Here is a 16,307-nt window from a genome sequence, read left to right as displayed (position 1 = left end):
GCTTTTTTTTTACGAAGTTAGAAATTTGCTTTTGGCAGGTGTTTTTGTTATAAGATAGCAACCATGTGTCACTGTTCCAAGTTTCGAAGTTCACGTGGTTACTGTTTTTGCTACAGACTCGGCGGCACGCTTCACCTGGTGCTTCAAAGCTTCTCTCGATTGACAAAGCTTAACGTTATTTCTTTTTTTTTTACACCTAGTGCCCACTCATGTCGGCCACAGCTGAAATTAACGCCGCAAGTGAAAGGGCGCAGTGTCCGAAAGACGATAGTGAGGCGTGCGGTGAAGTGTTTCAGAACTCGGTGGTTACTGCGTCTGAAACCAGCGCAGAAGAGGAGGCCCGTGTCACCACCACCTCGAGCGAGAACGCGAACGCTGAAAATGCCACATCTGAGGAAATGGATAAGGTCCACGACCCGTACTTCTACACCAAAAGAGACGAGTTTACATCTGAAGTACACAAGATCGAAATCGGAAACCTGCCCAAGATATTCGGCCACGGAGTAAGGCTACGTTGTTATGCTCGCTCTTATTGCCGTTGTTGCCTCTAACATGGCTCATACCCAAACAGGGAGGTTGGCCTAGACTTTCCGATGAACCAACCGAACGATGTGCGCACATAATATTATATATATTGCCATAACTGTTTTTCATCCATTCAGATCACACATTACAAAATTTTGCTTGAATATAATTAAAGTGAAAGGAAAAATGAAGTAAAACAGGCCTTTTAAAAATAATTCATTACTGCAACAATAATAAATACACTTCTTTACCGTCTCTGTTCCGTGCAGCAAATGAAGAAACTTCTTTCGAAAACCTTGCATTTGAACCCTCACAAAATCAAATTGGTGAACCACGCGAGGTTCGCCTTTGTGTCGTTCAGGTAGGTAGACTCCGCGCGAGTTCTCATGGCTTGTTACAAGTGGAGTTCGTTACAGTTTCCGTTGTGTATTTGCCGTAGAGCTCGTTATAACGAGATTCTGCGTCTACGAACAGGTCCGAAGAAGATCGCGAAAATGCCCTGCACAAGATTCAAGGCTACAAATTCAAAGGGTGCACGTTGACAGTGAAGGTATATGAACAACTTATCGGACCATTACTGAAATACCTACAAAAATATCTCGAGAAAGTTTTATCATGGTACTGCAAAGATTGTCTGAGTTTGGAAAATGTTCTTGCAGAAAGCAAATCCCATGGCTGATCCGCTAATTCAGAAACGAAAACTTGGGGAAGCTGAAGATGCGGTACCTATAAAGAAACAGTGTGACGAATCCAGCATCTCTGAAAGGTTTGTCACCCACTGCATTTTCTCAGGGGGTCAAACAATGTAGCGAAAATGTAAAATACACTTGTCTGCAACTTCCAGTTCAGTTACGTACATCAGGTCGTGCAACCTCTTGCGCCGAATCGCATAGCACGCTTGTTACGCCTTTTGTGTTAGCTTTAGCTTCATTAATTCGAATATACTGATGAGCATAGGTGAGCAAGATAACCGTAACTTGTTGGAGCTTGCACACAAAAAGCAGCTTTCGAACTCACCGTAAATTGCACCTTGATGAACTTGCTTTGACCTTAAGCGTGTGCAGGGTTCCTCTTCAGGAGGGGGCGAACATCTATTGCAGCGTGCTCCTTGCCTATTAAGTCAGTGTATGTGGCAGACTTTGCCCCCTCCCCTCTCCCCTCACTATGCACACACCATTACTGACTTAGTTCATCTCACTCAGACTCGCAGAAATGTGAGCTTAAGCGACCCATGCATACGTGCAAAGGCTGAGGCATAAAGTTTCACCTGAATACACTAGAGGGAGCTCTGGCACTAATGTTTATGGCAGCTGCAATGCGTGGCACTTTAGCCAGCTTGGGAATGATGGTTAGTACACAGATTTGCCTAATTTATGTTCATTTGGCTTTGTGTGGCCTAAATTCATTTTGACACAAGCGCCTAATTTGTTTTGCCGCAAGACGAAATTCAGCAGAGGATCAACAGTTACGCTTCGCCACCTTGACTTTTTTAGGCTCACCAATTCGAAATCGGCTCCTGAAGTTCACAACGATTCATTCTTTAATCTAAGACTTCAAATTCGACCAATAAATGAACCCAAATATGTGCTCAAAGCCGAAAGCATGATTATAAGGCAGATCCGTCTACTATACCCATCATTTTCAGCCCCGCCGTGGTGGTCTGGTGGCTAAGGTACTCTTCTGCTGACCCACAGGGCGGGGGATCGAATCCCGGCTGCGGTGACTGCATTTCCTATGGAGACAGGAATGCTGTAGGCTCGTGTGCTCAGATTTAGGTGTACATTAAGGAACCCTAGGTGGTCAAAATTTCCAAGGCCCTCCACTACAGCGTCTTTCATAATCATATGGAGGTTTTGGGACATCAAACCCCATATATCAATCAACCAATCAATCAATGGATGTTAACTGAACGTTTGCAGTGCCAGAGTTCCCGCTAATAAATGTAAGAAACTCTGGGTGGAGTTCAGTTGGATTCGGGTGCAATTGGCTTGGCATAAATTGTGTTTAACCCAGTCTCGCATACACTCACTTAGATTTTCACAAGTTCTTCTTCATGCAGACTTGCTGCAGTTGAATGAACTATGGTTTTTGATAATTGAAATGTAGAAACGATCAGGAAAACATTGGCGAAAGTGGATAAGAGGTCAATTGGCTGGCATAGGTGCTGCTTGACCGAAATTGTTTCATTGAGGTGGAACACATATGAGCTCTCATAGCTTTTCTTCAATAGTTGGATAAATTTTTCAGTAGATAAGTCGAAGCAAACAGCTTATTTGCAAGCAATGTGCAAGTTCTGGTTCACATTCTGGCAAGCCTGTTTTAAGGTTATCGCATAGTGCAGTTTTTGTCGTTATAGATCCCAATAAAAATCAAATTTCTGAACAGCAAATGGCTCTCTTCCACAGCTTCTTTATAAATTGGGTTTACTTGGGATTGGAGATGTGTCATGAGACACCCATATCGCAGAGTCCGCCACGGTGAAACGGGGGTTAAGGTGCTCGGCTGCTTACCCGAAGGTCGCAGGTTCGATTCCGGCAGCGGCGGTGTCATTGCGATAAAGGCGGAACGGTAGAGGCCCAAGTGCTGTGCAGTGTCAGTGCACGTTAAAGAACACCAGGTGGTCAAGATTCCTGGAGCCCTTTACTACAGCATCTCTCATAATGATATCGTGGTTTTGGGACATAAAGGCCCAGATATTTTTGTTACCAAATAATGGATTAATTGACGTGGCCCTGATACCGTACTTTGCAGGATCAAGGAATCGGTGGCTTCTTGGTCAGACCTCCCGTATCAGCAGCAGCTGGAGCAGAAGGAAGAGCAGATGAGAAAAGTCATGGTGAAGTATGCCCGTAAACTTGAACAGGTTAATCCAGGTCTCAAGCCATGGATCAACAAGCAGAGGTTAGAAAAAGTGACCTTTGCAAGAAACAGTTTTTCTGTGGCAGGTTCTGACATTGGTTGCTGTGTCGTGCCAAAGTGGCACTAAAGCTTGGTTATGATGTGCCTGTGTTTTAGAGCAGAAATCTGTCATGTATTAAAGGGGTCATGAGCCACCCTCTGGGCTTTGTGAGAAGGCACAACCTGTGGATATCAAACATTGCTATGAACATCTTGGACAAAGACAGTTGTGTGGGGCAAGGAGAGTTTACCAGCAGAGCATGAAGTTGCCATATTTACAGGTGCCCTCATTTCATACAGCGGACTGTCTTCATTTGCTTCAGGGTGGTTGTTACCCGCTGTTTGATGTTGAGCAGAGGCATGCCGTTGGCTAATAATTGATATAAATCAAGAGCAGCAATTGTAATGCACTTTTTGCCACACGTTGCTGTAATGTGCAAACATTACTCATTGAGCTCACTCGCGCATGCGAATATAATAATGTTTTATGTTTCATCACGTGCACTCATGGTCATAACGCACACTGATGTAACTTCTTGTCCCCACTCCACCCCTTCTTCTGTGCTTAGCTTCCAGTGTTGCGGGAAGCCGAGGAAAGAGAGAAAGCTTTTAAAATGCGCAACAAATCTCTGCAACTTCACTTGTTCTTGAAGGATTTGAGAAATTTCTGAGGCATTTGACTTGTGAGGCAAGGATTTGAGAAATTTCTGAGGCATTTGACTCGTAATGCACTGAGACACTGAGGCCATTTGATAAGTTTGATAATTACTTGGAAAAGTGGTTTGTTACCCCTTTTAAAGAGAACGAGGTAAAAGAAGTAAGTAAATGCTAGATAAACAGAATCCTCAGCCTGGTCATGTAATAAAGTGTATTTTCCCTCCTCTGTCTGCAGGGAAGTGCACAAATTGGGTGTCTGCCCTGTTGAGCCCATCAAGGCATCACCTGTTGTAGATGGCTACCGCAACAAGAATGAATTCACGGTTGGAAGACATCTTGAGACGGGAGAGGTTGTGGTTGGTTTTCGCATCAGCAGCTATCGACAGGGGTCGATGAGCGTTGCTTCGGCAGCTGACCTACCTAATGTTCCCGAGTCGGCAAAGAAGGTTGCTCAGGTGTGGTACATGCTGATTCTTGTCACGGATATTGCAAAAAAAAAAAAAAGTCGAAAGTGAAGTTTCAGCATCTGCATGGAAACTTCGTTTGTGGAACAATAAAGAATCAAGGTCATTGCAAGTGCTGGCAAACATTTATATTAGCTTCGAGTTAGGCAACAAAACACTTGTAACCTCTCTTGTCTCCGTGTGGTCTCCTGCATATACGACCTACCTTTGCAAGAGTCATCTTGAGTTTAGCAGTGCACTGAGGGACAAGGACTAAGAAAAGATGTAGTAAGAGTCCTGCCTCTCTGTATATTCTGATAAAACTTGCAACATCTTTTTCTGTGAAAGATGTCTACATCTATTGTGTACAGTACTCATGAATCGTAGCCGGACACTTTTGGGCTAAGTAACGCATATACCTTCGTCTTCACCGTCTTCAGTTCAGGTCATATCAATGTAATTTCTACTAGAAGTGAAGATCAGCGCCAGCATTATTTTGAGCGACCACATTCCCCGCAACGTAACGTGATTACCATAAGCAATCGCGCATACCAGCCATCATACTAAAAAAATTGATATCTCGTTTGAATCTGTGATTACTGTTCCCTTAATTAAGAGTTGGCTCTGTGTCAACTTTTGGTCACACATTTGTGTCTTCATGACACTTCTGAACGGACGACCACCGTACATTTCTTCTGCGCAGTGTTTTCAGGACTACGTGCAACAGTCTGGCAAGGAGCCATTCAACCCGGAGACGCACGAAGGGTACTGGCGCCAACTTACAGTGCGCACCACCAGCAAAGAGCACATTATGGCCATTGCTGTCATTCATCCGCAGGCACTCAGTGAGGTTTGTTCATCAACTTGCACTCTACATAATGTGCCTGCTATTCAACCCATGCAATTTGATTGATATGTGGGGTTTAACGTCCCAAAACCACTCTATGATTATGAGAGACGCCGTATTGGAGGGCTCCGGAAATTTAGACCACCTGGGGTTCTTTAACATGCACCCAAATCTGAGCACACGGGCCTACAACATTTCCGCCTTCATCGGAAATGCAGCCGCCGCAGCCGGGATTCGAACCCGCGCCCTGCGGGTCAGCAGCCGAGTGCCTTAGCCACTAGACCACCGCGGCGGGGCAACCCATGCAATTTGTTACCAGTGTAATGGATGGAACATCAGGTTTGCAGCTGTTCAATTGTGACATGAAATTATGGATGCGCAGATGCATAGGTATGCGCAGGACTCTCCATTATGGTGGAAGAGGTTGGAGCAAGTTTTACCGCAGCTTCCTGACTCCTTCCCCAGTTGGTCAAGTTCAAAAGTAAACAACCGTTGTAATGGAGAAAAAAAAATGAATATGAAGGGAGGACGTTCTCGCAGTAGCCTGTCTTTGGTCTCTGCCTTTCTAGTGGTAAAGGTGACGAGTTAGCAGTTCTTGCAATATAATATCGGCCTGCATTATCGTCAAAAGCCTGTTTTGCCATGCACATTTAGCAATGACAGAATAGATACCACTGTGAGCTAAGGTGTGGAGCAGACTTGGCAGCCTCCTTAGAAAATGACAAAAGAAAGCCCCCCTTCTTCTTGTGCACATGCCAATTCGCACATAATTGCTTCACATGTCCCTGTGGCTTTGTTAATCATGGTTAACATTTTTAGTCTTTAGACAGTATGCAGTTAGAGCTCATCGATGCATTTTCATTGCTTCATTGTTTATGGTTACAGTGGATATGTCAGACAACAAACCAGGGTGGTTGATGTCTTAGCAAAAAGAAACAGACCTGCTCAAGCTCTAAACTACATAGTACAGACAACTAGCAGTCACTTCGAGCTATAAGAAATAGCAGAGGATGGCTGTAAATTAGACAGAATGACAAAACTGACAAGTTTCCAGAGGTAAAATGGAATCAGCTTGCACAGTACAGGGTAAATTGGAGATGATTGGGAGACGCTTTTGTACTGAAGTGGATAGGCTTGATATCATGATGACATTCTAGAATGCAAGTCCCATTTCATTCTCGTCAGTTCGTGGATATTAGCTTCAGTTTCTTATGCTTCTCTTCGCTGTTGTAATGTCCGAAAACTGGTATGGGTCCTACATTGACTGCCTTTAAAAACAGTCATGGCACCAGTTGTGTGTGCCTCATTTACAGCCATTTTTACTGTATCTTAGCCGAGCATTAACTGCTGGTTGAGAACCTACATGTATGTGTGTGCTTGTAGTCTTCTCAATTAGAACATACGTTCACATTACATTGTGGCTCTGTCACACGTCCCATCATTTGTGCCGTTTATTTACTCTGTTTCTGCCATCTGACCAACAAGCCAAACTTTTGTGAGGCATGTGTCCTGTTGTGTCACCCTCTTTTGTTTACTTTTTGGCGGTTTGACCTGCTTGATTATGTGACTATGTTATCAACCATTTATTAGCTATCTGTTTTATTTTTACATAATATTTATTTCCTGCCTGTTTTGATCTTTCAGGAGGACATCTCACAAGAGAAAGAGAAACTGCGCCAGTTTTTCGCAGAGGGTTCCGGAAAGTCGGCTGGTGTCACTTCGTTCCACTTTCAGAGGTTTGACAAGAAACGTTCCGATGAAGAGCAGCCAGAGTATGAGCACGTTTTCGGAACAGAGGTAAATAAATCTACACTCCATACTTCGTGATGCCATTGGCTCTGCATTTTAAAACTGTGTATAGCTACGTTTGTCACACTGGACTGCTTAGATCCAGCCTTTCCTATTTTTATTACATGCTGTTGAACCCCCTATTAAAATTCAATGGTACAGTCGAGCCCGCTTATAACGAACCTGAGCGTGACGCGGCATCTGTTCGCTGTATCGTGAAGTTCGTAGTAAATGAAACACAGCTTTTAAAAAAAGTTGCGAGTGAAAACACAAACTTTTTTTGCCCCAAAAAGTCCGCGATGCACGTGTTTCGAAGAGCAAAAGCGATACGGGCGGTCTCGAGTTAATTTAAAACAGCAGGGTGCTCGTTCGCCGAGGCCTGCGGCATAAGCTGCATGAGGCACTGGCTCCAAAGTTTCGTCGTTCTCGCAATCCGATTCCTCCAAATCGCTCTCGCTACGTACCTAATTCACAATGCCTCAATTCACTGCACAGTTCCGCAGTGTCAGCATCATCATCGGCCATAATTAAACCATCACAACAGATGTCCCACCCGCTCTCCCTGGTCAGAGTCGATGACTCGCTGTCACAAATCCCCGCCGCAGTTCGGAAGCTTCAGGCTCGGCATCGGGCCCAACGTCGACGAAATCGGCCTCGCGAAAACAGTTTCGCACACATGTAGTCATCAACGCCGCCCACGAAATATTCACCATCTCCACAGCTGAATACAGGGATTCCCAAAGCGGCAAGTTGGCTGCCAGGCAGTCAACAGCTATGAGCAAGCGCTCCGCAACACGGCACCTAACGCACTGATTATGCTCAAGTCAAGCGGTCACACTTTCGACGTTTTGTTGAGCGGCACAAAAAAGCGTGCTAGTCCTCCTGTCGGCCATCATGACCACACGCGCACACCAGGAGTGAGCAAGACGCGCACACGCGACACACATGCCAGAGCGCGTGGAACAGCTCTAGGCCGGTTTCCAGTCAGAAAACAAAACTAATTCGAGCCAGCGTGGCGGGCGTCACGGAGCGGCGGAGATGGGCGAAGGGGTTGTGATCAAGAGAGGTGAGCAGACTTGCGAGAAAAGGGCAAGGAGTTGCGATAAAGAGAGGGGAGGATGCGGCAGGAGGGCGACCTTGAAAACCAAAACACACGGGAAGGAGGCAGGTTGGGTAGCTTGCTTGAAAGGTCCGCAAAACTTACACGTAGGAAAACTTGGAAAGAGTGCATGGCCGCCTGAATCGGTGCGCGCGGCGGTGTTCAAAGAATCGGCGACCGTTGTCAAAAGATCGTTTCGTTGCGCCGGCGGGTTTGCGTAGCCTCACAAACTTCGATATTTCGGAATTCGTTCCGCGCAAATCAACAGTCGTTTTCGCGCTTCCGCACACGTGCAAATGGCATTCTGAGTCGAGTGCGAAGTGAGCGGGAACAAGTCCTAAACACGAAACTAATCGCAAATCATGAGCCGGTGGGGTAGCGTACACGCATGCACTAGACGCAGACTATCGGATACAGTCGGTGGCCGACGATGTTGGCAAATGGTCTGGTCACTCCAGGCCAGCGACGCCAATGACAGTACCAGCGATCAAAAACAGGGTAGATGGCCGACCGGTCTTTGAAAGATCGGTGGCAGTGTGAAAATACGGGCCTCGTCTGGCAATGCGGGGTACCCCGGGTAGCGAGGCGGGGGGAGGGGGACAAAGGACGGAGGGGTGCGTAACAAAAAGCGGTCGGGGAGAGCGGCAACTAGAGGGGCGCGGAGGCAGGGTCGGCGTTTAACAATAAGAATGTATGGGCACCTCGCCGATGCCTGATCGTTTGTCGAAATTGGTTTCCCAGAAAGTCGGCAGACCGCTGACTCCGTTCGCTGTAACCGATCAGCAGCGCTCGGAGACGTTCGTTGTAAGTGCGATTTTGTGCCATTGAACCAATGTATATTTTGACGCTCACGCGGATATTGTTCGTTTGAAGCGAAAGTTCGATTCAAGTGGGGCCGTTATACCGTATATACTCGTGTAAGGGCCGCACTTTTTTTTCGAAAATTTTGCTAGGTGCGGCCCTTACACGAATCAGGCCGATTTAGTACAGGCAGTACAGGCCAAAGGTCTGTACTGTTTATGCAACAGTAGCAGAGTGCAAGAGTCACAAATGACATGCCAGAAATGTTTTTATTCGGATTCCATTTCGCTGTCCTCGTTCTCGGAGGAGCTCGCCTCGGCGTCCGCGTCTTCCCAGAGACGGTCATCTTCGGTGCCGTTCATGGAGTTCGAAATTCCCGTTACCTTGAAGCTTTTAGCAACTACTTCTACTGACATGGCACGCCACGCATTCAAAATCCATTCACACACCTGTTGGAGCGACGCCCGCTTCAGCCGTCCTGTAGGGGTCTTCTCGTGGACGCCTCCAGCCATCCATTCAGAGTAACATCGGCGAAATTCCACTTTGAATGGTCTGTTGACGCATACGTCGAGCGGCTGCAGCACACTCGTCAGGCCACCGGGAATGACGGCCAAGTCCGTACGAGTTGCGGCAACTCGGTTCTTGACGCGGTCGGTCAAGTGGCCCCTAAAGCTGTCCAAAACAAGGAGGGCTTTCCGTTGTAACAGCCCTCCAGGTCTGTTTGCCCAGACGGTCTTAATCCAGTCAACGACCAGTTCCTCGGACATCCAGCCCTTCTCTTGCGCACGTACGACGATTCCCTGAGGGAACTTCTCTTTTGGGAGAGTCTTCCTTTTAAATACGACGTACGGCGGAAGCCTCCTGCCGTCTGCCGTGATGCACAACATCACAGTGCACCTTTGGCGTTCTGCACCAGTCGTGCGCACAGACACACTTTTCGCACCTTTTAAATCCACTGTGGTGCTTTCCGGTGCATCGAACCACACAGGTGTCTGGTCCGCATTCCCAATTTGGGACAGGTCGTATTCATGCTCCCTCCTGAGAGCATTCACGAAGCGATGAAACTTAATGACGTGGTCTTCGTACTCGCGCGGCAGTTTTTGGCAAATCGTCGTTCGGCGCCGAATAGAAAGCTGGTTACGGTTCATAAACCGCGTAGCCCAGCCCCGACTTGCCTTGAATTGTGCCGGGGGTATTTCCATGTGGCGAGCGATGCTGAGGGCTTTGACGCGTATCATGTCAGTCGATACGGCGTAGCCGTCCCTTCGTGTGTCGACGACGTAGTTGACGAGCTCGCTTTCGAGTTGCGGGTACTTGCACTTTTTCCCGCGAAACGCCTTTCGGCTCCTGTTAGTAGCGGCGAGGGCATCTTTCTGATTCATCCAGTAACGCACGCGCTTCTCATCGACGTCGTACTTTCGTCCAGCTTCCCGCTTCCCGTGCTCCTCGGCATAGTCAATCACTTGCAGCTTAAATGCTGCAGTGAATGATCTCAGATGCCGGCCCATCGTCCGTCACGTGCGCTGGCTTCTGCAGGGTTCACTACAACCAACAAAGTGACACCGACGACACCGATCTGAAGTCGCGCTGCCAACGTATCGACACGATGCTAGGAACGATGCCAACAAAGAGGCCGCACAAGGCAAATATGGCGGCGCGCTGTCAACAGCGTGGTCGGCGCGTCGGCGGAAGTAGAATAAAAGCGGAAAAGCGTGCAGCGCCATCTGGCTGTAAATGAACTAACTACACTTTTCTGGCGGGACATTTTGAACTTTTGTTTTTTTTTTTTCGAAATATCCGCTTTCAAAGTTGGGGTGCGGCCCTTACACGAGGGCGGCCCTTACACGAGTATATACGGTATGTGGGCTCGATTGTATAACAGACATTTGGGCGTTGGAGATATCAGTGTGTTTGCATCAAAGTGGTTTGATTTTCAGTCTGGTTTCTATAATATTATTTAACTTTCTTAAGCACCCACAAAACACTGAACAAGAAGGAGACAGGCGAGTGACAACTCTCAACTAAATCTGGTTTCTGCTTGAAGGACATCGAAGAGAATCTCCTTGGTTTGACATTCCAAGTGAGCCCCGATGCATTCTTTCAAGTGAACACGCCTGCTGCAGAAGTGGTGTACCGAACTGCAGAAGATGTTGCGGGTCTCAGCACAGAAACAACGCTTCTAGACATCTGCTGCGGCACCGGAACCATAGGTCTGTCCTTGGCTTCGGTGAGTGCCGCTTGCGTGAACTATGAAGTGAGTGACTGAGGGTGGGCATCTAGTTATGACAACTGTTGGCAGGGGTGTCTAACTGCGAATCCGAGGCGACCGAGCATTTTATTCTAGCTATTGTGCACGCGCAGCTAAAATGGCCTCAGGGTTCAACTTTCTGATCTGAAGTTTGAAGTTCATTTTCAGCACAGATTTTCAATTCCTGTCATGTTGCTGTGACATTGCAGAATATGGCAGCCAAACCAGGAAACACCGAACACGTCTGGTATTATGCATGTGTCAGCATACAATCCAGTGTTGTCGCTGGTGCTCGCGTAAATTCCTGAATGTGCTCAGATATGTATTTGCATCATGTTCGAAACTGAGCACAAAATTTGAAAATGCTTAAGAAAGTCAAAGGACATTCAGGTGTGGCCTGCAATGAGCAGTAATGGAGCCAAGGAAGGACTGTGAAATCTGTGCAAGTCTCCATAGCTGGAGAGAAATTTTTCAACTGTAAACGTATTTTTGCTATGCATCAATAATGAATTCCTTGCATTGTTCATGTCGGCAACATTAATTCAGCTTGCTGAATTCATCAGTCATTGAATCGTTTGCAGACCTTCTGTTCTTTTTTTACGGCCTCTTCGGGCATTTCTGTAGAAAGTCAAGCGAGTCTATGGTGTGGAAGTGTGCAGGAGAGCAGTGCAGAATGCCAAGCGAAATGCCGAACTCAATGGTAAGTTGCTTACGTTGTTGCATTTGCTCTGTTATGGAAGAATAAAAAATCCTGTGGGCCAAGGGCGGCCTGTTCTTTTATTATTTATTATTATTCTTACTATTCAAATCTGCATGTTCCTGCGCTACTCTGTGACATCTTTTAGGCATCAAGAACGCCAGTTTTGTGCTAGGGAAAGCTGAAGATGTGATACAGGACGTGATCCGTACGGCTGGGGACAGCGAAGAAATTGTGGCCATTGTTGATCCACCTAGGCAGGGTTTGCGTGAGTGCTTTCTCTTCATTTATTTATTTTTTACTGCCAAGAAAATAAATAGTGGAGAAATGTCGACCTCTTAGAAGTAGCGGCATCCAATAATTAATTGTAGTCATGACGAAAAATAGGCACAATGCGAAATTTTTTCTGCTTGTAGATAAACAGCAGTTCATTTGCATATGACAGGCAGTCCTGTTATCTTGTGCATTTGCCCATTGTCATGATTGATTGATATGTTGGGTTTAATGTCCCAAAACCACCATATGATTATGAGAGACGCTGTAGTGGAGGGCTCCGGAAATTTCGATTACCTGGGGTTCTTTAACGTGCACCCAAATCTGAGCACACGGGCCTACAACATTTCCGCCTCCATCGGAAATAGCAGCTGTCGCAGCCGGGATTTGAAACCGCGACCTGCGGGTTAGCAGCCGAGTACCTTAGCCACTAGACCACCGCGGCGGGGCTTGCCCGTTGTCAGGATATATTGTATGTTATTTAAGCACTGAGTAATGTGCAATAAGTAATGCAGTGATTTGTACAGTAGGCTGTCATTAATAAAAAATTTCTTAAAGAGAATTGCTCCCTTAACAGAACAACTGCCTCTATGATTCGTAGGGTACTTGAATATTGTTCCCCTGTTCATCTCTCAGTAAGCAGAAGCCTGATTAATAAGAACATATTTTTCTGGTGCCCTCAGGTTCCATTTAACGACGGTCAGGTGGATTAAAAGGTAAATGCCTAATGCTGTGAACTTGTTGGTTAGCAAGCTAGGTCTATTGGCAACCAGAGGACGATCAGTGTTGGAAACACTGTTCACAACACTGCATTGTGGACAGATGGCAGATCAGATAGGCTTGTTTTAGGATTGACATTTTTTTTGTGTAAACTGTAAACACATTTTAAAAGAGTTGCAGACCATGTGCATCTGCACAATTCTGTATGTGTAATTATTCTCGCAATGCACATGTGTTTCGTGGTAAATGCTGGTTTTCCAGACAACAAAGTGTTACGCACGCTTCGGTGGACCTCCTCCATTAAGAAACTGGTGTACGTCTCATGCAACCCGGAAGGAGCGCTGCAAAACTTTTTAGAGTAAGAAATTCTGATTTATTTTCTGTTTGGAGACAAGTTTCACATGTTTACAATCTGAGAGAGACCTCATTTGTGCTTAACGTATAAGAAGCGAAACTAAGTACTGGAAGGGTGGGTGTCAGCATTCACTCTTGGTTGTGCACACTGGACTCTTAGTGAACAGAAATAGCGATACTACTGCTTAAATATAATCATTACCTTTGATACGGTTGTTTGTTTTTATTATGCACTATGGCCTGGCAGCGCTTCACTACCACTGCTGTTGTCAAACCTTAGTGAACACATAAGAGACAGTAGGATTGGGCAAGTTGGTACATTATAGAGACTGCTTAGCAGCGCATACGACAGGAAGGGATAGAAGAGATGAGAAAGAGCGCTGAACTGTCTATAATTTATTTCGATGCAAAAATTTTGGTCTGTCTGTCTGTACATTTGTCTGTTTGTCCATCTTTAACGGTACTTTAAATGACATCAAAGTGACCAAACAATACTCTAAACGGCCGACTCCATCTGCAGCACCCACCAATATTGCTCAAGGTTCAGCATTCATACTTGTGCGATTGTCAACTAAAAAGCAATCATTGTGCATATCTGAGGTACCATCGCAACACGTCAGTATTATGTATGTGTATTCTTTACTAGAAAAAGCATACGAAATTAATTTTAAGGATCGTAGCCTTTATAACGCTGCGCTGGCCATGCAACGCTTGCACGGAACAACAAGTGTTTCCAACGCTTTGCTAAGACGACAAGGTGATGGCGCCTACTCGTCTCCTTGTGTTCTACACCTTATCACCTCAGAGACGGGCGTGCACGGCGCGCGCCCCGTTTTCCAGGATAACTGCCATGTAGAGCTCATGTCTCACATGCGACGTGACTTGATGCGCTCGTTCGCCTCCGCTGCACGCTCGAGGCACTCTAACGCAGGGCCTCCAGAATACCATTCACCGATTTTCTTGTGCAGAACACCAAATAAACATTTTGTTCTCTCTCTCCAGATGCAAGACTATCGTCTTTCGACAACATTTGCGGTGTAACATGCAGATACGGGGCTAAATTTTTGGTGGGGAAAGTCTTCCCTTATATACAGTCAACATCAACAATGTGTATTGTGTATGACTGGTGCAGCTGGTGACAGTACAAAAGTGAAGACTTTCGCAAGAAATAAATTGTTGGCAGTTCAGCGCTCTTTTGTCGTCTTTTCTGTCCCCTCCTGTCGTATCTGCTGAGCACTCTCTATAATTAGTGAACACAAGTAAGTTGGTGACGAATGTGCCTAAACCTTGAATATGTGTAAACAAATGCATTGATTGGCTTTTCGGTACTTCTCTGTAGTAACTTTCAGTGCAACAAAATGACTCGAGAAAGGCAAAAAGTTTTGTGTCCTGTCATTGTTCTTGTGTTGTTTTGGGATGCTAAAAGCTCTGTGTGAGATGTATACTTTAGGTGGATACACTTGTTGCCGGCTCGCATGCCAGGCGCATTCGACCATATAAAATAACAGCACGTATCCAATGGTCCGGTGACACTAGTGGGACGACGCAACTTCAAGACAAACAGTGCTTTTGTACCATTGCTATAGCAACAGACATGGTCAGCAGCAATGCCGGCAGTCACCCATTGCCGCATTTTTCGCTCACGATAAACGCAGCATACGTTTTCAGCATGAGTTGCTCGCGTGCCATAGCTGAATTTGCTGACAAGAAAATTCCAATTTCCCATGAAGTGCCAGCACCGTGTGCTCAGAATTGGGTGCACGTTAAAGAACCCCAGGGGGTCGAAATTTCCGGAGCCCTCCGCTACAGCGTCTCTCATAATCATATGGTGGTTTTGGGACGTTAAACCCCACAAATCAATCAAATCAATCAATGAAGTGCCAGCAGCTGCAGCATTCTTTTTGTCCTTGAAGTCACGTTGCTCCGCTGATGCATATCAGCTGCTATCAGCGGACCCGTGGATGCATGCTGTTGTTACTTTATCTGGTTGAATGGATCTCAAGAGGTGTATTCACGTAAAAGATATATATCTCACACCGTGGGTAAGAGGTACTATGGATCTGTAAACTACAAATGAAGCTCTTCAATGCTGTGAATGGCATCACATTCATGTTCAATTCGTGACCCCTCCCTCATTTCAGTTTGGCAAGGGCTGCATCAAACAACTACAGAGGAGACCCTTTTGTACTGACCAAGGCTGTGCCTGTGGATATGTTTCCCCACACACCGCATTGCGAGCTTGTGCTTCTCATGGAGCGTCTGAAGGCATGATTAAAGCTCTTGGGCTCAAAGAGTCCTGAAAGCTTGTGTTTCGTGTTGATTCTGCGCTATTTGTGGTACGTTTAAACATTGATGCGTTTAAACTGTCGAATATAAGAAACAGTAGACGAGTTAACTTCTTACGCTTTATTAGGGGCAAAGCTTCTTAAGGCGTGGGCTGTGCGTCTCCTGTATGTAGCTACCTCTCGTGTAGTTCTTGCAGTGTTCACTAGATCGCGGAACCATCCCCTGTATGTAGCTACTTTTCGTTTAGTTCTTGCAGTGTTCACTAGATGGCGGTACTTGTAGCTGATGATGAAAAGATGCAAGATGTTATAAACTAGACGGCGGTACTTGTAGTTGATGATGAAAGATGCGAGGTGTTATAAAATAGGAATAATGTCACATATGGTGCGTGTCATTGGTGGAAGGCAGTCGTTCAATTCAATGTGGTGACGTACGCTAAGGGGAGCGTTGTAATAAAATCGAGTGGGCAAAATGCATGGAGGATTCATGGTTTACCAGGTTTACGTCCGGAGCTTCGCCCACTCATCGTCATTCACTTCGTGGATATGGCGGCACTTTTTTGGCGGCATGTTAGACCATTACATAAAAGCTAAACACAAGCTTTGGCAGTTCTGTGTAATGTTTCATGAAGTGAAATTTTGTTTTCATACAGTTCAAGAAAACCATAAGCT

At 46.0% G+C, this 16,307-nt stretch overlaps 1 protein-coding gene across 1 annotated transcript; it reads left to right on the top strand.

Annotated features, from left to right (window-relative positions):
- The first annotated feature begins 103 nt into the window (after positions 1 to 103).
- On the top strand, positions 104 to 15,652 carry LOC119181334 (tRNA (uracil-5-)-methyltransferase homolog A). The gene is made up of 13 exons (XM_037432552.2): positions 104 to 503; positions 795 to 886; positions 1,000 to 1,075; positions 1,185 to 1,291; positions 3,277 to 3,426; positions 4,316 to 4,535; positions 5,227 to 5,373; positions 7,015 to 7,167; positions 11,103 to 11,285; positions 11,931 to 12,006; positions 12,152 to 12,271; positions 13,258 to 13,354; positions 15,492 to 15,652. The coding sequence occupies exons 1-13, from the start codon at positions 210 to 212 to the stop codon at positions 15,619 to 15,621; spliced, it is 1,845 nt and encodes a 614-aa protein (XP_037288449.2). The 5' UTR covers positions 104 to 209; the 3' UTR covers positions 15,622 to 15,652.
- The last annotated feature ends 655 nt before the right edge of the window (positions 15,653 to 16,307 follow it).

Source organism: Rhipicephalus microplus, chromosome 3, assembly GCF_043290135.1.
Source record: "Rhipicephalus microplus isolate Deutch F79 chromosome 3, USDA_Rmic, whole genome shotgun sequence".
In the NCBI taxonomy this organism is placed as follows: domain Eukaryota; kingdom Metazoa; phylum Arthropoda; class Arachnida; order Ixodida; family Ixodidae; genus Rhipicephalus; species Rhipicephalus microplus.
Note: the sequence above shows the minus strand (reverse complement) of the source record. Positions and strands in the feature narration are given on the sequence as shown.